The 25,122-nt window shown below is 42.9% G+C and overlaps 1 protein-coding gene and 1 long non-coding RNA gene across 4 annotated transcripts; one reads left to right on the top strand and one right to left on the bottom strand.

Annotated features, from left to right (window-relative positions):
• Positions 1 to 3,972: 3,972 nt before the first annotated feature.
• Positions 3,973 to 6,494, bottom strand: LOC122020847. Of its 2 annotated transcripts, none has more exons than XR_006122345.1 (4): positions 6,156 to 6,494; positions 5,967 to 6,062; positions 5,723 to 5,840; positions 3,973 to 4,030 (listed from the first exon to the last, which is right to left on the bottom strand). It is a non-coding gene; the product is annotated as an uncharacterized LOC122020847 (long non-coding RNA). The 2 variants fall into 2 exon arrangements; XR_006122344.1 differs by lacking the exon at positions 3,973 to 4,030 and adding an exon at positions 5,155 to 5,215 and having other exon boundaries at positions 6,156 to 6,493.
• An 11,738-nt stretch (positions 6,495 to 18,232) lies between these two features.
• On the top strand, positions 18,233 to 24,269 carry LOC122020214. 2 transcript variants are annotated; one of them, XR_006122157.1, is made up of 3 exons: positions 18,233 to 18,329; positions 18,885 to 21,589; positions 23,740 to 24,269. XR_006122157.1 is itself a non-coding variant. In XM_042578035.1 (2 exons), the coding sequence occupies exon 2, from the start codon at positions 18,993 to 18,995 to the stop codon at positions 21,252 to 21,254; it is 2,262 nt and encodes a 753-aa protein (XP_042433969.1). In that variant the 5' UTR covers positions 18,233 to 18,329; positions 18,885 to 18,992; the 3' UTR covers positions 21,255 to 21,786. The 2 variants fall into 2 exon arrangements, 1 of the variants encoding a protein (XP_042433969.1); XM_042578035.1 differs by lacking the exon at positions 23,740 to 24,269 and having other exon boundaries at positions 18,885 to 21,786.
• Positions 24,270 to 25,122: the final 853 nt, after the last annotated feature.

Genomic DNA, 25,122 nt, shown 5'->3' with positions numbered 1-25,122 from the left:
AGCCTCGACATCCTCCGTCTCGATAGGCGAACTAACTCTGATCCCCGCCGAGCTCACCGAGGTCCTATCACTGGCCTCCCCAACCTCTTCCCGGAGGATAGGTGTCCGACAAGGCCTACCATATAACGCTCAAACGGTGCATCCGGATAGCCGAATGATAGTCGTTGTTGTAGGCGAACTCCACTAATGGCGTGGTCCTCCCAATCGCCTCCAAGTCCATGACACAAGACCTCGCAAGTCCTCCAATGTACGAATAGTCCGCTCGACGCCCATCCGTCATGGATGGAATGCCGCATCAAACGGCTACGTGCCCAAGGCCCGCCGCAGATCGCAGAATCGGACGTGAACCGTGGGTCTCTACGATATAATGCTCAACGGAACTCCATGCAACTGATAATCTCTCGACAAGATAACTCAGCCTAATCGATCCAGAATCGCCTTCCGGATCGCTAGGTAGCGGATTTGGTTAATCGTCAACGATTACCCAACGCATCACGGCCTCGACGAGTCCTAGGCAAACCAACCACGAAATCCATAGTAATGTGTTCCCACTCCACCGAATAGGATCCTCAAGTAATCCAACAGGTCTCTCGTGCTCACCTTCACTGTGCAAGACATCCGCTACAAACTCCGCGATGTCTTTCTTCATACCGCTCCACCAATAGGAACGCCTCAAATCACGATACATACGGGTCCCACCTGCGTGGATAGCAAATATATGAGCCTCCTGAGTAACTCCTCCACGACCGGGTGAGACCGAGGTACACATAATCGCCTCGGAAATAATCCCTCATCGCCTCGTAAACTCATTCTCCGTCCGAAGCTATCCGTCAACGAATCAGAATGCCGATCTCCTGGCCTCTCGAATCCTCATCCCGATCGACGATCGAGCAACCATGGTAACAAGAATACCGCTCCGTCTGCCCTCGCCTCAAGGCCCAACTCGCTAATCCTCGAATCAAGTCCGTGATCAGAACTCAATGACAAGCTAAAGTCCTCTCGACTTCGTCAGTAGCATCAAGAACCACATTAGCTTTACCCGGATGGTAGCTAATAGTACAATCATAATCCTTCAGGAACTCCATCCATCTCCTCTGTCGGAGATTGAGTTCCTTCTGGGTGAAAATATATTTGAGACTCTTATGATCAGTAAGAATCTCAAAAGTAATACCATAAAGATGATGTCGCCAAATCTTCAAAGCAAAGATAATAGCAGCTAGCTCTAAATCATGTACTGGGTAGTTCTTCTCAAGCTCCTTCAACTGACGAGAAGCATAGGAGACTACCCTACCGTGCTGCATCAAAACAGAGCCCAAGCCCTGAAGAGATGCGTCGGTGTAAAGTACAAATCCGTCATCACCAGAAGGTAAAACCAAGACTGGTGCTGATACTAATCTCCGCTTCAGCTCCTGGAAGCTGGTCTCACAAGCCTCTGACCACGTGAACTCCACGCCTTTCCTAGTCAGACATGACAACGGCATAGCAATGCTGGAGAAACCCTCAACGAATCGTCGATAATATCCAGCCAAGCCCAAGAAACTGCGGATCTCCTGGACTGACTTCGGCTGCTCCCAGCTGGTGATAGCCTCGATCTTCTGAGGATCTACTGAAATACCTCGGCTAGAAATCACATGTCCTAGAAAACCAACTGAGGGAAGCCAAAATGCACACTTGCTGAACTTCGCATACAGATGATGTCGTCGAAGAGTCTCCAAGACTATGCGAAGGTGCTACGCATGTTCCTCCTCGGAACGTGAATAGATCAATATGTCATCGATAAACACAATAACAAACTGATCTAGGTACTCCAGGAAGATACGGTTCATCAAATCCATAAATACTGCTGGAGCATTGGTAAGCCCACATGGCATTACCAAAAACTCGTAATGTCCGTATCTGGTGTGAAATGCTGTCTTCTGAATATCAGAATCTCTAACTCTCAACTGATGATATCCAGACCGCAGATCACTCTTGGAATACACTGAGATATCTCTAAGCTGATCAAATAAATCCTCAATCCGTGGCAAGGGGTACTTATTGCTGATAGTCACTGCATTCAGCTGCCTATAATCGATGCACAACCTCAGAGTATCATCCTTCTTCTTGACAAATAATACAGGAGAACACTAAAGCGGAATACCGTGGGGTTCTCCACAAGGACATCGGAATGCTCCTGCTCGTGCATGTCATATGCAGCTGCTGCAGGGGGAGCTATCCTCTGCTGACGATGCGAAGATTGGGCTCTCGGCCCTCCTCGCTGACCCGGACTGACCAAACTGTCCTCCCGGAACAGAAACCCCGGAAGCAACATGCTGACCCTTCAGCGAACAGTCTCGGCTCTAGTGCCCAAGAAGTTTACAATAATAGCAAACTGACTGTCCTAGGATGCATGCAGAGATGATGTGATCTTGGGACCCCCATCGGGTGCAGTGAGAGTCACCGGTGGATAGTTTCCGGTTCTGCTGAGAAGACCGGGAACGTCCTGATGAAGATCGTCCTGACTTCTGGGGTCGGCCAGATGACCCTGAAGTACCCTGACCCATCTAAGTGCGACTGCTTTGCTGCTGTCCCGTAGTCTGTGGTTGCTGGATTTGTCCGGAAATCCGATCAGTCTTCTTCCTCTTCTTGTCTACTTTCACTTTCTGATGAGCAGACTCAATCATAAGAGCTATACCCAGTGCCTCTGTGTATGATACTATATCAAGACCGGCGATCTTCACCTGAAGATGTCCATCGAATCCCTAGACAAACTGAAGCATACGAGATCTATCATCGGCAACTAACTCAGGACAGAATCTGGCCAACCGATTAAATTCGGTATTATACTCCATCACTGAGAGGTTCTTCTGCCGAAGATTCAGAAAATCCTACCGACGTGTCATCTGATACGCACGGGGAAAATACTGATTCTCAAATGTCTCCCTAAATGTCGTCCAGGTAATATGTTGCTCGCCTATAATCGAGTGCTGCGTGTCCCACCAGTTCTCTGCCTCATCTCGTACCTCAAGTACGCAGTATTAGGCATGACTGGAGGGGGTGCCGAGTATACTGAAGGTGATACCACTGGTGGTACAGTCGAGGTATGTACTTCTGAAGTCGGAACTATCGGGGTCTGATAATCCGACGTGCCTATAATATCCTGACGAGTCTGTCCCTGACGGACAGGCTCGACCCGAGCAGATCTCTCTGAAGACCCTATCTCCGGAGAATCTATCGTCCTCTTACGTGGGCGACCACGTCTCGATACCGGAACACGTGTAGGTGTCATATCTGTAAACAAAATGTTACCCAGATATCACTATAGGTATAAAAACTATAAAATTATCTGTTTTACCTATTTACCGTCTGGAGATATCCTGTCACTGCTTAGCCCCAAATAGAACCACGTCAAAATACCTCGGAATTCCGAATCGAAAAATCGACGGAAATTCGCAAAAACCGAACATATCCAGATAAGCACGCAAACTCCATGACACAAAAATCTGAAATCGGAGCCTGACTCTGATACCAAAAATATTGGTATCAGATAAAAAGAAAATACAGAGCATCGTAACTCATGCTCTGATACCAAATAAATTGTCACGCCCCAGGTAGTCCCTGTCCGAAGAAATTTCGGCAACATCTCCCCTGTACGGGTGACAATATGAATCTCAGTATACATATATCTATACCTCGGCCACACTCAGCCGGAACAATACACACAAATAGTAAACAATCCACGCAGTTATATTCAACATTTTTACACAGATATAATATGAACAATCCACACAGTTATATAAAGAAAAGATCATATAGAAATCAACGAAGATATACGTACACATCCTACTCCACTACAACGAAGAAACGAAATCCACGAAGTAATGAAATATTCGCAGCGGAAAACAAAGTAACAAACCCGAATGTTCGATATAAAGTCCACAATACAAACCCACATCACAAGTATACGTATAAGAGCGAATACAGAAAACGATATCTAGAAATCCTCGCAACAAATGGGCTAGCGACTGGAATATCTCCCGACGGCCTCAACCTGAAAAATAGTAACAACGGGGTGAGTTCAAAGGACTCAGCAGGTAATCCAATAGACATGTACAACAATATATAACTACCAGTAATATCCTAAGGTACAGCCTCCTAAACCATAAAGCCTATAGTACAATCTCCTATCAGTATAACACATATGCATAACTGAATAAAATGCAGTAACCAACAATAGGCATGTAACACAGTCTACTGCACAAATAATAAGAAATGCGATACTGAAATAAACTGTACTCACCTGCGAGGCTTGGACAAATGACTGTGGACATACATGCATAAAGATAGTCGAGCAAAAGCATGATCCCAGATGCATGTCAATCATACGCAATCACCAAATGCATCAATCATAAAGAATGCAATCCGTGCATATGATGCAATATGACACGGTCACCCCTGACGCAGCCGTCTCACACACGATGGCGAGACCGAGTGGGTGGGGCTATGACAACCGTGCACTCTGCCTTACGAGTGACCGAGTGGATGGGATGCTGTCGAGTACACCTATCCTCCTACCTCGCATATGAGGAGTGCAACGCCTCATCTCCCAGACGCGATGACGGGAGGGATCCCTACCGCAACCCCACAGATCGCTACCCACGAGCACCCCGTGCACCACCGAGCAACCCGCCATACACACTCGAGTGTCGGCCACTGGTCACGCTGTGTGCAGACCCTCATGTAGCCGGCTGACGAGCTCAACAATAATGGAGTCGTCAATCACCCAGCATGCAATCATGCAATATGGTGCGTGCGGCTACATTATGTCATACCTGAACATATCCTCCTCCATATGCGTAGGTGCCAATAAAACTAACGCATATGTATAACAATGATCTAAGCAATGCAAATCCAACAACATATAACAAGTATCTCCAGCGACTAATCAAGTGTAGATAAGCATCATAAATATCCATCTCTATGAACATATATACACATGGCAAAAGATAAAAGTATCCAACTCTAAAGTAAAGCAACTAACAGAAGAAGCATGTGATAGGTATCAACTAAGCTACGACTAGGGAAGAGATAAATCTACCATCTACCACTAGTAATTATATATATACTATACATATCACAAGACAGTATCAAAAGATAAGTCAAAGGGTACCCGCCTCCAATAAAAGGTACAGTCAATCCAAATCCGAATCCGAGACGCCCGTCTCGAATCAGAGTCCTGCGTCAAACAACATATATATTTTTTATTTAGCTAAATCCCAAGAATAGCCAAATAAAATCCCTAAAATCAAATTAGGGCAAAACCCTAATCAACATAACCACAACTTACCTAACTAAACCTAATGGTCGACTAGGGTTAGTTACCTAATCCCTAATCACCAATTTGATTAGAAATCCAAACTTAGATTAGATCCAATAGTTAACTAGGGTTAATTGCTTAACCCTAATTATTCCATTAGATTAAATCTACGTAAATAAATCTAATCATAATCAACAACTAGTAATCCAATTACTCCTAATTCAAATCTACACATCATGTATCAACTAACGATACACTAACCATCATACTAATCACCATCTAAATCTAATTACAACCTCCAATCAAACATACACATAAACACCTATCATAACCGTAAATCTAAATATGATATACCACATGGATCAATTACTCTAATTCATATCATAAACCTAAATTAACTAACCTACAGCAAGATCAAAACCATACCTCAATTCCACAGCTACTGTGGCTATTGGGACAAGAGGATTGTTGTTGCCGAGACCAAGAAATTGCTGGAATCAAGAACTCACAGCATTCAATTTGAAATCCACAGAGCAGGTCCTCACTGGAATAAATCGGACGAAGCAATGAATTAAACTGGAATTCATTGATCAGATTACGATTGAAGATCACAGAGCAAATAATAGATCACACCATGGAAACCATAGATCAAACAACACCCTAATCTTACCTCAACCGATTGTCTGCAGGAGGTGTCGCCCGATTCGATTCTATGTTCCCGGAATTCCTCTGCCCCTCAATCAACAAGGAGAAAGGGATCTACGACCTAACCCGAGATCGCCAACCATCAATGAGGAAGAGAGCAAGAATCGGAAAAGAAGATTCGAACTAAGGCACAAATCAGAGAGTCGAAGGATACCAAAGACCCGACTTAGCTTTAACCCCTTCGAAGCTCCAAGATCCACTCCTCACCGGCAACACCAAGAGACGGGGAAAGAATCGCCGATCGCCAAGAACTGGTGCATCGGTGATCTAGGGCAGAGACATGAGAGGAGGAGGGAGGAGAGGATCGAGCCGCCCGGTAGCCAGGGACCTTGACGTTGGTGAGACTCCAGAGAGGAAAACCTCCGCCGGCGGTGAGCTCGCGGAGATCGGCGACAACGCGAGAGAGATTCGGTGGAGAGGAGAAGAGATCGAGAAGAAGGGTCGGGGAAGAGAAGGTGGATCGGCGGTTTTGGGGAAGAAGGAAATAAAGAAAAAGAAAAAGGAATTTATATAATAAACATTTCTCACTTAAACGGGTATCCCAAACAGGCTTAATCCGAACCCGCCGATCGATCCCCTCAAAACTCTCCGTACGAGCTTCGAAAAATTCCCAGAAAATTTCTAAAATTTCTGAAAAAATTTTATAAGGCTATTTCTCAAATAACCCTATTATTTAAATTTTCGAGATCTCACAACAAGTGTGCAATTATTTTCACATCCCGCTCGGCCAACTAGCTCCGAACTCCTTTAGGTTGCTGAGCGGGGTGGTAGTCCTCTTTAAACTAAACAACATCCCATTAGACCCCAAAGTGTTCCACTACTTCTACTACCCTAAGCAAGCCGAGTGGGGTACTTTTGTTTTCCAATCTAGGATAGGTTTCATCCTTTTTGATAATATGCCGAGCTCCAACAAACACTGGAAGGAGCATTTTTTCTATATGCACTTTCCCGAGCCACCGGCCTTCCGAATCATGTGGCAGACGGCGATGCCAGCGCAACCGGAGCTCGGCAAGTTTAGAGGCGATCCGGCCTACCTTCATGCAGCCGACCGGCTGGTCGGCCAGCACTACCACATCGACAAGCTGATCCTTCCGGGAGTGATGTATATATTCGGCTTGTCTTCTATTCCCGGCAATCTGCCTTGCAGCATGAGTAAGCTCTCCTATCATCCTCTTTCTTTTGTTCTAACTGATTTATTCTTTGTTTCTGCAGCCGAAGTTATGTGGCGCGCAAAGGCTATCGAGCGGCTGAAACTGCGAGCCGCTGAGATCGAGGCGGCCAAGAATAGGGAGATCGCCGAGCGGAGCTTGGACTCAGCTGGTCCGGCCAGCGGAGAGGGTGAGGGGACTCAGAGTGTCCCCGAAGCCTTAGACGCTTCTGCCTCTCTCGGCGAGGCTGCGGGCGATATAGAGCCTTCTACTCAAGTCGGGGTAGAGGGCCGTTCGGCTGACGAAGCCCCCCTGGCAACTCGGAAGCGCAGACGGCCAGAACCAGCCTCTCAACCAACTCCATCTGATGAACCGCAATCCGAGCGGGGCGATGAAGCTCCAGTGCTGTCCGGGACGGTCTCTATAGAGAGTACCCCCACGCCGCGCGGCTCTCCAAGGGCTACCTCTGAGGTGCCGCCCGCCAGTCCTCCGCGAACCATGCGTCGCCTTAGGCGATTGGGCGACCTTCCTTCCTCAAGTGGTGAGCCGTCCGGTAAAGCAGCCGCGCCCCAGGGTGATCCGAGCGGCCCGAGATTGATAAAAACTGTCCTGCGCCTTCCGTCGGAGGAATATATGGCGGCTGCTGATCGGCCAGTGGTCCCCGAGCAGCAGATCACCCTCACGGGTCCTCTTGCCAAAGCCTGGGAGGATGCTCGGCTCCGAATTGCAATGATGACTCCCGGTCAGCTAGGCGACAACAATCTACAACAGGCGACCGGGGTATGTTCTTTGCCATGTTAGTTATTTGGATTTAGTTTCTAATTTGCTCCTATCCGTTTGTAGAATTGGGTGGAGCATATTACAATCAGCAATCGCCTGGCCGAACTGGAGGACGAGCTGAAAAAGCTCAAAGCCGCGGGAGATAGCAGACAGTCAACGACCGCTCTGGAGAAGGCAAAAAAGCTGCTGGAAGCCGAATGGGGTAAGTCTTCCGGCTTGTCGAGCGAAGTGGCTCGACTCGAGGCTTTGGTCAAGCAGCGGGACAAAGAGATAAAGACCGCGACCACCCGGAAGCGCCAAGCCATCGACGACATGGATATGATGAAGGTAGAGAACCGGGGGCTAGAGCAGCGAGTGAAGGAATTAGACGCCTTGCTCAAGACTGAACGGGAGGGCCGCTCGGCCGACCAGGTTAAAGCGGAAGGGGCTTTGCAAGATCTCCAGGCGGCCCTTGACGCTTCTGGAGCCACTCTTAAAGAATATCAAGATGGGGAGCCTGGTCGGTTGGCGGAAGCGCGCAAAGCATTCGTCCGCTCGGACGAATTTGGCGAAAAGTTCAGTGACAAGCTGTCCTTAACTTTCGAAGAGGCGATCAAAGTGGCAGTTGCATATCTGAAGAGCAAGGGTCACATACCAACCGAGCTGGCGATTCCTCCCGAAGATCTGGCGGTCATGATGGGCTCCATCCCCGATTCTCTCTTTGATTTTGGTGATAGTGAATGAAGGGTTTGTAAAATTTCTTTCAAGTTTCCGCTGTTTTTTGTATGCCCGCCGTTCGGGGCGAAGACTGTTGTTATCACCTTTGTCTATTCAGCGTTTGGTGTAAATGAATTCTCTTTGTTATTTGTTTGTTCGACCAGCCTCCAATCCTTAACTTTTTTCACCGGTCCTAATTTTCTCGCGCTAAGTGCATTTTATAAAGGAGCCGCTCGGACCCACGCTTTCTTTATTCTAGCCTTATCGGCGGGCCCGATCAGAGGTCGGCCTTTACAACCGAGCAGAACCTTGCAGAAAGTTATCCGTCCAGAGGATTTATATACTCCGGTTGCTCGCCTTTTAACGTCGAATTTTACCGTCAGCGCCTGACGACCTTCCGCTCGGAGGGTTTATAGACGCCGGCTCGTCTCTCGATTTTTAACGTCGGAGCTCGACGGTCTTCCGCTCGGAGAGTTTATAGACGCCGGCTTGTCTCTCAATTTTTAACGTCGGAGCTCGACGGCCTTCCGCTCGGAGGGTTTATAGACGTCGGCTCGTCTCTCGATTTTTAACGTCGGAGCTCGACGGTCTTCCGCTCGGAGAGTTTATAGACGCCGGCTCGTCTCTCGATTTTAAGCTCGACGATTTTTCGGCCGGAGAGTTTATAGACGCCGCTGCTCTCGATTTTTAACGCCGAGCTCGATGGTCTTCCGCCGAGAGTTTATAGACGCCTGCCTCTCGATTTTTAACGCCGAGCTCGACGGTCTTCCGCCGGAGAGTTTATAGACGCCGCTGCCTCGATTTTAACGTCGGAGTCGGCGGTCTTCCGCCGGAGAGTTTATAGACTGCCTCGCCTCGATTTTTAACGTCTGAGCTTGACGGTCTTCCACTCGGAGAGTTTATAGACGCCTGCTCGTCTCTATTTTTAATGTCGGAGCTTGACGGTCTTCCACTCGAGAGTTTATAGACGCCGGCTGCCTCTCGATTTTTAACGCCGGAGCTCGACGGTTTTCCCGGAGAGTTTATAGACGCCCTCGTCTCTCGATTTTAACGCCGGAGCTCGGCGGTCTTCCGCCGGAGAGTTTATAGACACCGCTCGCCTCTCGATTTTAACGCCTGAGCTTGACGGTTTTTGCTCTGAGAGTTTATAGACGCCGTCTGCCTCGATTTTTAACTCGAGCTCGGACGGTCTTCCGCCGGATGATTTATAACTCGACTCGATTTTAACGCCGAGCTCGACGGTGTTCCGCCGGATGATTTATAGTCGCCGCCGACTCTCGATTTTTAACGCCGAGCTCGACGGTCTTCCGCCGAGGGTTTATGACGCCTGCTCTCGATTTTAACGTCGGAGCTCGACGGTCTTCCGCCGGAGGGTTTATAGACGCCAGCTCGACTCTCGATTTTTAACGCCGGAGCTCGACGGTCTTCGCCGAGGGTTTATGATCGTCTCTTGATTTTTAATGTCGGAGCTCGACGGTCTTCCGCCGAGAGTTTATAGACGCCCTGCCTCTCAATTTTAACGCCTGAGCTCGCGGTCTTCCGCCGAGGGTTTATGACGCCGACTGCCTCTCAATTTTTAACGCCGGAGCTCGGCGTCTCTGCCTCAAGATTTATAGTCGCCGGCTCAACTCTCGATTTTTAACGTCGGAGCTCGACGGTCTTCCTCTCGGAGGGTTTATGACGCCGGCCCGTCTCTCGATTTTTAACGTCGGAGCTCGACGATCTTCCCCTCGGAGGGTTTATGACGCCTCGCCTCGATTTTAACGCCGAGCTCGGCGCCTTCCGCCGGATGATTTATAGTCGCTGGCTCGACTCTCGATTTTTAACGTCGGAGCTCGACGGTCTTTCGCTCGGATGATTTATAGTCGTCGACTCGACTCTCGATTTTTAACGTCGGAGCTCGACGGTCTTCCGCTCGGAGGGTTTATAGACGCCGGCTCGTCTCTCGATTTTTAACGTCGGAGCTCGATGGTCTTCCGCTCGGATGATTTATAGTCGCCGGCTCGACTCTCAATTTTTAACGTCGGAGCTCGACGGTCTTCCGCTCGGAGGGTTTATAGACGACGGCTCGTCTCTCAATTTTTAACGTCGGAGCTCGACGGCCTTTAAGGCTAATTTTAACGCTGATGGTATACGCCCTACCGAGCGGCGAGGGGTCTTCGTCTTCGATGACTTGGCTCGGATAATTTTTACGCCCGGCCGATCGGCCCGGGGTCTTCGACATTGAGTCGGTGCCTCGGATCTTATACATCATGGAGATAGGCCGCTCGACAGATAATGTCAATTGCGTTTGACATTTTGCTTCCTGCATTTCAAATATACAGCCAAACGGAAAATATACAGCACACATTATATTGGTGCACCTTTCACCCTGCCCCGGAAAGGCTGGAGATAATTTGCGCTTCATGGTTGATCCAAGTCCCAATCCATCTTCATCCGCTCGGCGGTGCTCCCCCTTGAATGCCGGTTGGATCATTGTCTCGGGGGAGGCGTCTGCCGGGGATCATTGCCTCCGCTCGGCCACCTGATGCTGACGTTGTTTGTTGCTTCAGCCACTCGGCTTGCGCATTCTCTCTTTGTTGCTCCACGAGCTTAGCTGCTCTTGCCTTGATTAGAGTGTCGAGCTCCTTCGAGGAGAGCATCACCGTGTGCGGTCGTCCAGCTTCGTCCATTGCTTCCGACCGGATGCAGGAGCGTTCCCACAGACGGCGCCAAATTGATCCTGTCCGAAAGCTGAATCAACGGACGCTGGGCACGTGGCGCTCTCCGGGTCGCTTACGTAGATCGTCGACTGATCGTACGAACCTTCGACGAACCTGCACAGAAGTCGGGTTGGGAAGGGGTTCCCGGCGGCGACCCTCCGACACTCAAGTCAGGCAAGCTAACAGTGAAGAAGTGGCTCCAAAAATTTTAGAACGCATACCTCCGGCGAAGTATAAGGCTCCTTATATAGAACGGTGAAAGAGCTCACGCACACCTACCGAGGCAAATACGTGTCCTTAGCCCATACCTCGGTATGTGTTTGTCAGAAAGCTTACCTGACACCATACTGCTACAGTCCAGGCACGTCTTCGATGGGACAACAGAACACCTTGTCGCCAGATTTGGAGTATGGCCTAGTCATAGGACTTGACAGCTGTCATAAGATGTTCCTTGTCCTTTTCTCCCTACTCCATGTCGGGGCGTCCGGCCGGCCGGCACTCATCTCCCGTCCGGCCGGCCGACACTCATCTCCCGTCCGGCCAGCCGGCACTCACATCACGTCCGGCCCTCCATATGCATCGGTATGCTGGGGAGATCCTCGGCATGACTTCCGCTCGGCCCTTCGTTACTGTTCAATCGAGCGCCGGAACCCCGACCCCTGTCGGGGCGCCTTTTGCCATCGGTTATTCACCGGTCGACCGGCCGGGAGGTCGGCCCATCCTTCTCCGGTCGGCCGACCGGTCCGCCCTTCTCCCGGGATCCGGGCGCCCGGAAGGCAAATTTTATCTCCGCAGTCATCGCAACGTGGAGCTCACTGATTGGCTGTGCTACGTCACGCCCCGGGCATCCGGAAGGGATTCGGGCGCCAGGAGCATCCTATATAAGGAGGTCTCACCCCGGACCAAAGAACAACAACGTCTTCCAACGACTGCTCTACTGCGTCGTGCTCCTGCGACGCTGCTTCTCCGACAACCTACTAAAGTTTTCTTTCTTTCATTATTGTCGATATTTTTCTTAATAGTTCTTGTACTCAGTATTGTAATATGATTTTGCGAACTATTGGTGATTGCCCAATGAAAGCACTCGACGAGTGCGGGCTTTGGAGTAGGAGTCGACCAAGGCTCCGAACCAAGTAAATTGGTTTGTGTTAGCATTGTTTTGTTTTTATTCTTCTGTTGTGCTTACTCTAATTTGATATGATAATTTTTCGATCACTATTCATCCCCCCCCTCTCCAGTGACTTTCACGATCCAACAAAATCAATTCTGTCTTTCAGTTTAGATTGTGCATTTTTTGTTATCCGATACGCCGAGAGTTTAATGTACAGAAGACCAACAAACTTCGGATAAGCTGGAATAAGAGAATATAGTTTTCATGTTGGTCATAAGATTTTTACTAACAACACTGGATTACTGACAAGTTGGTGGTGTAAATTTATTGTAAACTGATTGTAAATCCCATAAATTTTGCCTAGGTTGTGTAAATGTTTTGTAATACTGCTATAAATGTCTTGTCAAGCTACTACAGGGTATAATAGCTAATATCGAGTAGCTGCTACACGTTGTTGCAGTTAATCGGCAGTAGTTGCTACAACATGTAGTAGTCAATCGACAGTACTGCTATAGGGGACAAATAAAAGCTAGATTAATCTATTATAAATCACATGTAAATGTATTGTGAAGATGGCAAGTCCACCTTGTAGTAGCTAACTATCCATGTAGCTACTACAACGTGGACAGTTAGCTGCTACAAGGTGGACTTGCCATCTTCACAATACATTTATAGGTGATTTATACTAGATTAATCTAGTTTTTATTTGCCCCTTATAGCAGTTATGCCAATTGACTGCCACACGTTGTAGCAACTGTTGTTGATTAACTGCCACAACGTGTAGCAGCTGCTCGATATTAGCTACTATACCCTATAGTAGCTTGACAAGACATTTACAACAGTATTACAAAATGTTTACACTACCTAGGCAAAATTTATGGGATTTACAATAAATTTACAATCATTTTTACAATAAATTTACATTACCAACTTGTCAGTAATCCAGTGTTTGTTAGGAAAAATCTTATGACTAATATGAAAACTGTATTCTCTCATTCCAGCTTGTCCGAAGTTTGTTGGTCTTCCGTACATTAAACTCTTGACGTATCGGATAACAAAAAATGCACAATCTAAGTTGAAAGATAAAGTTGATTTCACACTGTTAATAATTTAATTGTAACTAAGAGTGTGGAGATGTATAAAAAACAAGGATAAACATATACTTACGATTTTACTTGTGTAGGATCCGGGACTATAGATACATCAAAGTCTCTTGACATTAGCGATGGTAGCCCTAGATTCCACATATCGTAATAAGATGGGTCAATTTTTTAAAAAAAAAAACCACCTGCATTAGGATGAAGTTTGTAAGTAACCAATACACACATAAATCTATTACATAATGATTTCTTCAGCATGCCAGACACTTACAGAACTTTGAAACTTAGATGTGTAGAGTTATGAGGCTTCAAGGGAGTTATAATGCATATAATGAGCTTCTTGGAGATCTATGATCAGTAGGTGCCAGTGATAGCCTGCATTATTTAATGGACAGAATATATATCTGACTGGCTTGTCAGTGTCAGTGCTTGCTGATAGACTAAATGCCTCATATTTTACCATTGCAAACAAATCCTATGTATGCACACAAACATTGTTGGAGGAATATATGGAGAATAAAAAATTAGATAGTAGGAGTTGGTGTTATACTTACAACAAAACCAGCAGGACAAAATATAAATGGCCAATAAGGTATGTCGGAAGATTTAGCTTCCTCTATAATGATTGCAAAATATGCATTTATGCAATCACTATCTCTACTGACAATCCAATCAAAAATACACAGGAAAGATGACATATTCAAAGAAATCGTTCCGTTGGACCATATTACCTTTGTCGTAGCCCTAGATAAATCAAAAATAAAACATGCCCATAAATTATGTTTTACATCAATAGTGCATATTGCTACTACAATTGGAGCAGTTATAGAAATTATATATGTTATAGCAACTTCTAAATCAGCCATGATTAATTTTATTCAACAATATGAAATGTTTGTTTGACTATACAATAAGAAGATAATTCCAATGTAATTTATCCTTGTGTTCACAATAGAAGTATTAACATAATTCATCGGATATTTGCAATTTCAGGCATGACTACTGCTCAAGCAAATGAGCTTCCATTGATCATCTCCATCTGTCGGTCGTTTATATGTAGTGATGATAAAAAAAAACCCCTTAAAGTGTGGGTAATTACTTTTCCAATGCACTTTCTTATGATATGCCCGAGAAGCAGCAGTTCTCTGGCTCGCCATTTAATTCTGTCAAATAAATACATAAGATCTTAGTGATACTTAGTTATCTTCAGTGCAATGTAGTTGGTTTTCACCCATACTATGATACCTTACACTGTTATTTTTTAACCATAATCTGATACATTACAATGTCTATAATTTCTCCTAGGTAGTAACAATGTGAGTAGTTGCTGCTAAACATGAGTACTCTACACGTTGTAGTAGTTAGAGTCAAGTAGCTGCTACAATAGTGAGAAGTCAATCAGGATTATAGGGTTTAGCCACGTTGTATCAATCAATAGGGTTCAACTACAGTAGCTGCTACAATAAAGATAATTTTTTTTTAAACACTCTATTCCCTCAACCATAATCTTAACCCCGAAAGCCCTAAAATCATTAAACCCCATTGTAGCAGCTAGGAGACGAATCAAAATCCTAAAAATTCAAACCCCTAAACAAAACGAGATGACTCAAAACTTTCATCCCTAATAGAATACTTACGATAGAGGCGAAGATTTGGATGAGAAACAAGTCGTCGCGGTGAGATTGATTGACGAAGACACCGTGTGGGCACTGATCTACTATGATTGAAATTCTTTCGAAATATTTTTCACACGACAAGTTTAGGGGTTAAACCTTTGGCCAATGAGGGTAAAAATGTAATTGCAAGTATATATATATTTGCACAATAATTGGTAAAAAAAAGGTTATTTGAATATCAGCAGTACCTACTACGCATTGTAGCAGCTATTTTGGAGTAGCTGCTACAAAGTGTAGTAGCTAATCAGAAGTAACTGCTACACAGTGTAGTAGCCACTCTTGACAAGCTACTACAACGCGTAGCAACTTCTGACGACTAGCTGCTTCAACGTGCTGTAGTAGCTTCTACAATATGTAGAACCTCATTTAATTGATCTAAATAAAAAACTGAGATTGCTATGATCTATTATTGGTTGAAAATGTAGAGTAACATCTTGTTGAGCGTAAACAAAGAAAGAGCTATTACATCGTTGTAGCAGTTGAAATTCTAAGTTAGCTGCTATAAGTTGTAGTAGCTACATGGAAAGTTAGCTGCTACAAGGTGTAGCAGTTATTTGTCGAAGTAGCTGCTACAACGTATATCAGCAAAACAAAGGTGCTGCAGCAGCATAAATAATTTTAAATATTTTTTTAGCAAGTTGATATACAGGTACAAAAATATTTTTAGGGTTAATATCTGCTAGAAAATATAGCTACTAAAAAAATGACTTACCGAGCGGCTGCTATAAGTTGTAGCAGTTATATGGAGAGTTATTTGCTACAAGGTGTAGCAGTTAACTACCGAAGTAGCTGCTACACATTGTAGTAGCTACATGGATAGTTAACTGTTACAAGGTGGAGCAGTTAACTGTCGAAGTAGCTGCCATAACTTGTATCAGCAAAGGAAAGTCCAAGTGATTGCAGGTGTTTGTAGCAGGCGTTGGCCTTGCACGTCGTAGCATAAATCCTTCCTTCCTTCTATGACCACCATTCTAAGTAAGCTGCTACAAGTTGTACCAACTACAAGGATAGTTTGATGCGAAGTAGTTGTTGCAACGTTTAGAAGCGAAGCAAAGGCGTTGCATCAGTAAAAGATAATTTCAAATGATTTTTTACCAAGTTGATACACATGAACTTAAATATTTGTAGGTGTAATATCTGCTAGAAAATGTAGCTACCAAAAAAACGACTTACCAAGTGGATGCTTCACATTTGTAGCTGCTACAACGTGTAGCAGCTAACGCGTAGACATGGCTGTAGCCTATAGGCGTTTGTAGCCGGCGTTGTCCCTACACATTATAGCATTAATCCTTCTAATATATATATATGCTATAATGATGGGGAATAACAAATTAAAATGAAACGAATTACCATTGGGAATTCAGAGAGGTGGTAATCTCTCATAGAAGTTGTGAGATTGAAGACGTCGGTGAAACTTTCCCGATGGGAGCGCGAGGCCCGACGGACGATAGAGATGAAGGGAGCGAGAGAGAGAGAGAGAGAGAGCGACGAGGGAGATTTTAATTTGGAAAATTTCCACGCAGAAGTTTTGAATGGAAGGCGGAAGGGGAGAGAGAATAAATGACATTTTTTTTTAGCGAAATCGCGCGCGCGCGTGTATATATATATATATATATATATATATATATATATATATGTGCTCTCTTGCCACTAACTTTGTTCATTTTAAATGCCTCCTTTAATTTTTGTTGTTGTTGGAATTATGTTAGTCCATCATTTTGGGCGCAACCTTGGTTCCTTCCTTGCATGGTTTGTTAGTTTACGACATAGTGCTACAACACTAAAGCTCTGTTAATCCTGTTTCTTAGACTTCTACCATTACCCAAGTTGAAGGTCCCGATAAAATGTATCGCTAATCTAACTGATGTATGAGCTTCGTGATAACTAAGACTTTACGATAGCTTGAACATCTCATCAGACCTAGGGATGTAAATGAACCAAATGCTCATAAACAAATTTGATGTTCAGTTTGATAAGAATATATTTATGTTCGTTCAATATATATATAATTAATTAAATGAACAAATTTGAATAACTCATTAAACTAAATAAATAAACTTGAACATATATATTTAGTTCGTTAATGTTCATGAATAATATTCATTAATAAAAATTTTATTAACATGTCAAATAAACAAAGAAAGTTTAAAAATGAATAAATAAGTTTGTAATATCAAGCTCAATAATCAATCAAATAAATTTAAAATATATAAGTTTCAAACAATCAAGCAAGTTTGAATCGAAAGTTTGATAACATCTAAACGAATCAAATTTAAGTCAAACTTAAGTTAAGCTCAAGTTTATAAAAAAGAAATCAAGTCAAGTTTGAACAATCATTTCAACGGCTTAATGCAATATAGACTCGGCTTAACTTAAATCGGTTATCTTATCAAGCAAGTTTAAACACGGTAAAACTTGATTCGTTTACAATCCTACCTCGTCGGACCATCCTCAGCACTCGGGCCCTCGTTTGTTTCAGATGTAGAGCTTCCACTCACACCGGAAAGCTTTTGTACTCTTCATCAGAATGTTACAAGAAATAAGAGCAATCGAGCAGACTTAACACTGACCTCAGCCCTGCCAAAATCACATGGCTTTCAGTGCTAGCCACTGCAAAAATAAACTTCTCTGACTAAACAAATGTGATAACCTCTCGACTTCATTTGACTGTCTAGGGAAGGATCAAGAGTCCATATAACAAAAGACAATTAAATGACATTTATTTATTTAATCATTTATAGAATTTACTATTTCATATTTTATTAGAATTTTCCATATTTATATGAATTGCCTAAAATTTACAAAAAGGGGCAAATTACACACTTGGTCAAAATTTAACCTTGGTTAAGGATTTGGAGAATATAATAGTAATAAAGTTAGGTTAGGGTTACACAGGGCTCTTATCTTTTTTCCTTTTTCAATTTCTGATTTCTTGCTATAAGCATTTATATTTAGGAAAAAATGTGGTTTGGGGCCTGAGAAGGGTTTTGACTAGAAAAATAGTCAACATAATTTTTAAAAAAATTGATGAATTTTGGGAGGAAATTTGAGGAATCTCTTGCAGGTGGCTCGGATCTAGTAATTTCGTCATTTCTGTGGATCTCGTCCCGAATTGGTGAGCTCTTTTTGCCTTGATTTTTGAGATTTTTTTTAATCTTTTTTTCTTCACTGCCTGCCTCTGATCTGTGGTAGTGGAGATCAGGACGTCTAGGGTTTTGCGATTCGAGCTCAATGCGTAATTACTTTCACTGTTGGCTGATTCGCGCTCGAATTGAGCTTTGGGAGGCTGAAAACTCTTTGCTTTTTAGTGTTTCCGGTTGCTTATTTCATTCTTCGCCGACAAATTTGGGATCTTGGAAAGAAAACATTTATTTATTTATTTTTAACTCCAGTGACTCGGTAACAATCTTTTACATCAGTTAGCTTCGCGAGTTTTTTTTTGGATGTGATGTGCTTAGCTGCAATGTGATTGAAATGTGATTTCCTTTTCCGATATCTAGGGTTTTGCCTCTCTTCCTTTTTGCTTCAGGATCTAGTGTGTCATGGTTCAGTTAATGATCCTTCTTACACTCATTGCGTTGAGAATACCAATTCTTTTCTAGTTTATTATGGATTAGAATCAGTATAAAAAAGTTCATGTTTGATTGAATTCTTTTTTATTGATTTGCAGGAGAAAATGGATCTTTTATGTTAGTACAAGTGTGGCAAGAATTTTACTTTGTCTGTTGTGGATGTGTCTGCAAGGTCATTAATAGAGCAGCAGAAGCAATATTACAGAATGGATTGTAATAGGGAGGCGGCCGTCAAGGCAAAGGAAAATGCTGAGAAGAAATTCAGTGCTATGGACATTAAGGGCGCGATGAAGTCAGCTTTGAAGGCCCAAAGTCTATTTCCATCGCTTGAAGGCATAAACCAAATGATTTCGACTCTCGGCGTTTACCATGCAGCAGAGAAGAAGATAAATGGGGAGCATGACTGGTATGCAATTCTTTCTGTGAGTGCATCGACAGACGAAGAGACACTGAAGAAGCGTTATAGGAAGTTAGCGATACAGCTACACCCTGACAAGAACAAGTCTGTGGGGGCAGAAGATGCTTTCAAACTCATTTCAGAGGCTTGGAGTGTATTGTCTGACAAGAACAAGAAAATGGCATTCGATCAGATTAGAAATGCCAATGGTGTTTGCAACAAAGCCTTTCAATGGCATGGTAGTAGCTCTGGACATGATCCTCCAAATGGTTTCTACTCGTTTTCCAGTCCCACCACGTCTAGCAAAAGAGCTCGCAAGAGAAAAACTTCTTCTGTGACTTCTACTGCCCCTCAGGTTCATCCTGTTAATCTGAACACATTTTGGACATCGTGCAATCGGTGTAGGATGCAGTATGAATACCTCCGGGTATACCTTAATCACAATCTTCTCTGTCCAAATTGCCACCAAGCCTTCATGGCTGTTGAGATAGGTATTCCAGGAAATGCTGCGGAGTCTTCAATTTGTTGGTCAACCAAGCAACACCAGCAAAATTCAAATCATAATTACACCGTAGAGAATGGATATAGTTCCGGATTCAACACCTCTACATTTCCTGGAACGGCAACTATGGAATTCCAGCACCGTCCGAATTTTGATTCGTATAATCATCAGAACTTCCAATGGAATTCTTTCACTGGATCAGCTGGAACTGCTGGGACAACAGATTCTTCATTTCATATTGCAAACTTAAACCATAAGAAATACGAGAAAATGAAAAGAAAATATGAGAAGGCACAAGCAGCGGCTCGGAGGGAAGATTCTTCCAGGGCTGGTTTTCATGTCTACCAGAGTTCATTTGAAGGTTCTCAAAATTACACTACTGATCAGCAACAACCTATATGTAAGGTTGGCAGACCAGCAAAAAGGAAAAACAACTGTGACAAAAACAATATTTGTCAGGAAACAGATGCATCACAAAATATTCCCACTTTCAATAGAAAACCATTTGATATTGAAGACCAAGGTGCCGTCTCTGAGCTTCCTAGATCTAAGATGGATGCTAGACAGAGCGACCCCTTCAAGGAGTTTTCACAAGTTAATTCTCGAGGTATGCTATTAGAAAAGGCTAAGATGGCAATTAGTAAAAAGTTGAACCAATGGAAGTTTTCTAAGACCAGGAGGTTGAAAGAAAAGGTCCAATTTAGGCAGACAAATGGACAGAAAGCAGGTGTAGTACATAAGGAAGCTAGTAAACAGATGTTTTTAGCTGTTTCCAGCATGAAGGAACCGACTAATGACTGTGCAGATGAGAAAATCCTTAGACCAGTATCAATTGATGTACTTGATCCTGATTTTTATGATTTTGATAAGGATCGCTTGGAAAAGACTTTTCATGGAGATCAGGTATGGGCTATATATGACAGTGAAGATGGTATGCCTCGTCTCTATGCCATGGTTCAGAAAGTTCTGTCTCGGAATCCTTTTAGTATTCGCATGAGTTTTCTTACCTCTAAGTCCAATAATGAACTAGGACCAATTAACTGGGTAGCTTCTGGATATGCAAAAACATGCGGAGATTTCAGAATTGGCAGGTATCGTATCACCGATACAGTTAATATATTTTCCCATCGGGTTAGATGGGAGAAGGGTCCCAGAGGAGTAATCAGAATTGTACCCAGGAAAGGTGATATTTGGGCATTATACAGAAATTGGTCTCCAGATTGGAATGAACTTACACCTGATGATGTGATATTCAAATACGAAATGGTAGAAGTACTTGATGATTATCAAGAGGAATGTGGTGTTACTGTCATCCCATTGGTGAAAGTTGCTGGTTTCAAAGCAGTGTTTCATACACATATGGACCAAATGAGGGTTAAGAGGATTGCAAGGGAAGAAATGTTTCGTTTCTCACATCGGGTTCCTTCGTATTTGCTTACTGGCGAAGAAGCTCCTAATGCTCTAAAGGGCTGCCTTGAATTGGACCCAGCGGCAACACCTCTTGAACTTCTTCAGGTTATTACCGAAGTCAAGGAAGATGTGAGTATGGAGTTGAATGAACAAAGATAAGGTAAGTAATTCTCCATCTGTTAGGTCCAACCCTTGGAATTAAACATAGTGCTTCTTCACACAAAAGAAAAAGAAAGGAAAAAACAGCTTCTATGATAACTTGGATTACAAGACCAGGCTAAGATGAATTACTTACGTCTTCTACGACAATTGCTGATGGTGTTATCTAACCATTAACTTTTTTTATTCCTACATGGAGATTGTTGCATAGTTCTTGATGCTGGGAGACCATGTTCTAGTGTTTGAAACCACATTTCACCTTGAAGGCCTACCTTTCTATTTCCTTGCAAGGTGATTCCATTTCTAACAAAATAGTTTCGGCTAATTGATTGCAGGTGAGAATCTTAATATAGTTTTTACCTTCTCATATTCTATATTTTCATGTATTTCTTTGAGACTATTTGTTCTGGCGTCCGTCCTTGTTGTTATTTAACTTGATTACCGGATTACATGAGGGGTATAACATGTACGATTAATGTCAAAACTAAACCTGTTGCTTTAAAAATTGAACTTGTTTCTCTGTTCTGTTTCCCATTTAACTGCTGCTGTGTTTGTTCTGTTATGTAACTAATGTATGATAGGATAACAATTCTTACACATTAATTTCCCATCAAGAACTACGATTTACATGAATCTGCTATCTAGAAAAACCTTAGAAACCCTTCGAAGTAGCATAGTTAGAATGCCATTATTCTGGACAATTTTCAGAGATGTTGCATTGTGACAAAATTGCACATATATGTTAGCTTGCAAAGCCCACAAAGTGCCATTAAATGTATCTTTTGGTTCAGTCTTCAGAAGTATCACAGCCAAAATGCCTTCTTTGTTTTTTTTCCCTTTCCTGTAACTGGTAGAAGAAATACAAGTTTGTTTGTTTTCGTTCGGTTTAGATTTTGGTATCTTACACCTGAATGGCGCATATCCGTCGGAATACATTGTAGATCAAGTTCATTCTTTTCTATGTGAATTAGGGTTCGTTTGGCAGTGCGAAGGCGATAATTGTGTCTCGCATACCTACAACCTGTACTCTAGCTGTTGGGATCTGGCGGAGGCACTTGCATAAACACAGTTAACAAGTGTACCTTAGGATAGTATGATGTATTTCCTTAAGGGTGTGTTTACTTGGGTGGAAACATCCCAGGAAGGAAATTTGTGGCAGAAAGAATCCCACTAGTGTTTTCCTGTGTCTACTTGGAGGGACATAAGTTAGGGTTGCCCTAGTGTAACTTACTCATTATATGAGCATTTCCTTCCTCATTGGGACTTTGAGAACTAACTGGTAATGCATCTATGTTCTTATCAGTGTTGTTAAATATTAGTGACTAAATAGAGATTCAAAAGAAGCTCTGTTTACTGGGGTGGAAGGCAGAGAGGCATATGGAAACCAGGGAGAGGAGAAAGGGCTAAGGGAAATGTGATGTGAAAGGAATGAAGAGAAATTAACTTGATGATTTGACTAACTAAAATGCTTAAACTAGTTAAATTTTTTTAAAAAAAATTGAGGGGCGTTTTAGTGATTTTTGGTGTTTGAAGCCCTAGAATACTTTGAGGGCCATGCTAGCCTAGCCGCGATTAGAACCCTTATCTGCCCAATTGGATTTTCAGGTTGGATCCAGCATAAACACAACCCAATTTTTTGTGCCTTGTTCGAGCATGAGCTAGATCCTGTTGGGTTGCCTAGGTTAGTCCTGGATCGCATAGACCTAGCTACATATAAAAAAAAGATAGATTTGCTATCTTAGCGGCCCTCCTAGTGCCGGCCCTACGGATATGGAGGGAGGTTCATGCAGGTACACAGGCCATAGGCGTATGGTGAGATAAACCTCAGGTCATCAATTCTTGAGAATCGATTCGTCAGAAATGTCATGTGTTCATCGTCTGTGCTGTCCTGAGGACGACCTAGCTACATATAAAGATATGCTAAGGTTTGTCGTCGAAGTTGGGCCTCTAATTGGTCTGCTAATTGGCTTTTGTAAAGTCGATGTGAATTGGTACTCCGAATACTAATTATTACTTTTTCATTTTAAATTTAATTATGTTTCTTGGCGTGATGACTAAGGAAGATGTGGACGCTCCATGTCCATAAGATCCAATTGGATGAGAAAGAGGAGCATGTGAGTTGATAGGTCTAAGAATATCGATCATAGTATGCAGGATCGTGATCCGATAGTATCAATACGCTCCTAGATAGTTTGAATTGTCTTTTGCAAGGGAATCGGAGTAGAATCGCTGGGATCCTATAAGATCGGTAGAATCCTAGGTTATAACAATTCTGTACATTTTTATTGGGACGGCTTTGTCGGCCTTTAAATTGGGTCATTTTATATGATTTTCCTTTTTTTTTACCTAGAGGCCTTGGACCCTAAAGATACGATCCTACTATTTCAATCTTGATCCCAAATTGATTCTGTATACGATCACGATCCTACTAATTATGATATAGATGAGATTTTGTGATAATTGAATGAGTGCATCTACCTTGCAGGTCGGAGTAATTAACTCAAAAGGTGACTTGGGTATCTTAGTCCACCGAACGGCCGTGTGAAATGATGAGATTAAACGACATGGCATCAATGATTCGATCTTACCGAGCTACAAAACTTTTATCGACTACTACGAGGGCGTCCCCACAAGTTAGGGGTCCCCAGTAGAAAAATCCAAGAAGTATAGTGTATTCTGAAAACGACCGTATTGCTCCGGTGGTCCAAAGCTTTTTTAGGTGGCATGAGAATTCCATGAAATTTTAGAGGACGCCGTTAACTGGCAGATAATTTACTGGTCCAGGCTGACGTGGACAGAATTCCCTAGCTTTCATTTAACGGGCTAGATTGCCATCCAAATCTAATAAAGCCTGTCTGTCCGACACGCACGCGCGCCGCCTTGTTGACGCCGCTCCGTCGCAGGGTGACTCATGACGCACCCACTCAGCCGCCCGACGAATGGACTATAGCCACAGCGGCAAACAAATATTCTGAATACTGAAACTTTTATCCTACCCTAATTTACTACCGGGAGTTTGAAATAGATGCACAGGATGAATTCGATTCAAAATATATATATTTGAATTCGAGCTCGATTCTAAATTTAAAAAATTTAAAATTTTTAATTTGAATTCGATTTCAATTAAGATTCAGGTTAAATTCAGTATGAAAGATATGAAAATATTCACGAATTATTCAAATTATTATCTGAAAATAGCTATTTCAAATTTGAAATTTATTTATTTAATATATTTAATTTGTATATTAATATTAATACATATTTAACTTATATAATAAAATATTAAGATTTGGGAGCGGCTTGTGAACATTCGAATAATATAATTTAGACTCGAGTTCGATTAAAAAAAATTAAATATATTCGAGTTCGACTCAAATACGATAAATTTAAATATGAATTAAATAATTTTCGAACTAAATTCAAAAGTCCAGGAATCGACTCAATTTACCACTCTAGATAGATGGTACCTAAGGACGTATACTACTCTACACGCGAAGAGAAACGCACATGCCCCTCTTGGCTAGCACATAATTTATATCGATATAGATAAGCCTGAGGTTTTATGGGATATGAAATATCTTGTTAGTTGTGTTTATTAGTATAGTTGATGTTAATAATTAAAATTTAATTTTGATGAATGGCTAAAGTTAGATTGTATGATTTAATATTTTTATTATATAAGAATTAACGGATTTAAAAGACGTGACATTATGTTGAAGCTCTCAGACATGATAACTGGTATGAAGTTCAAATAGGTCAAAGTATAACTTGATATCTGGTAGAAAGTCTAGTTGAGTCTGCGGGACCTGACAGCTAGATTTGACAACTAACAAGAAGACCTGGTAGGTCAAGAGACAAGTCAAGTGAC

The sequence above is a fragment of the Zingiber officinale genome, chromosome 9A (assembly GCF_018446385.1).
Source record: "Zingiber officinale cultivar Zhangliang chromosome 9A, Zo_v1.1, whole genome shotgun sequence".
Taxonomy (NCBI): domain Eukaryota; kingdom Viridiplantae; phylum Streptophyta; class Magnoliopsida; order Zingiberales; family Zingiberaceae; genus Zingiber; species Zingiber officinale.
The sequence above is the reverse complement of the archived record's forward strand: the minus strand, read 5'-3'. Positions and strand labels throughout refer to the sequence as shown.

Coding starts and splice junctions, on each gene's coding strand:
- LOC122020214 (XM_042578035.1), top strand. CDS start 18,993: ATGGATTGTAATAGGGAGGCGGCCGTCAAGGCAAAGGAAAATGCTGAG.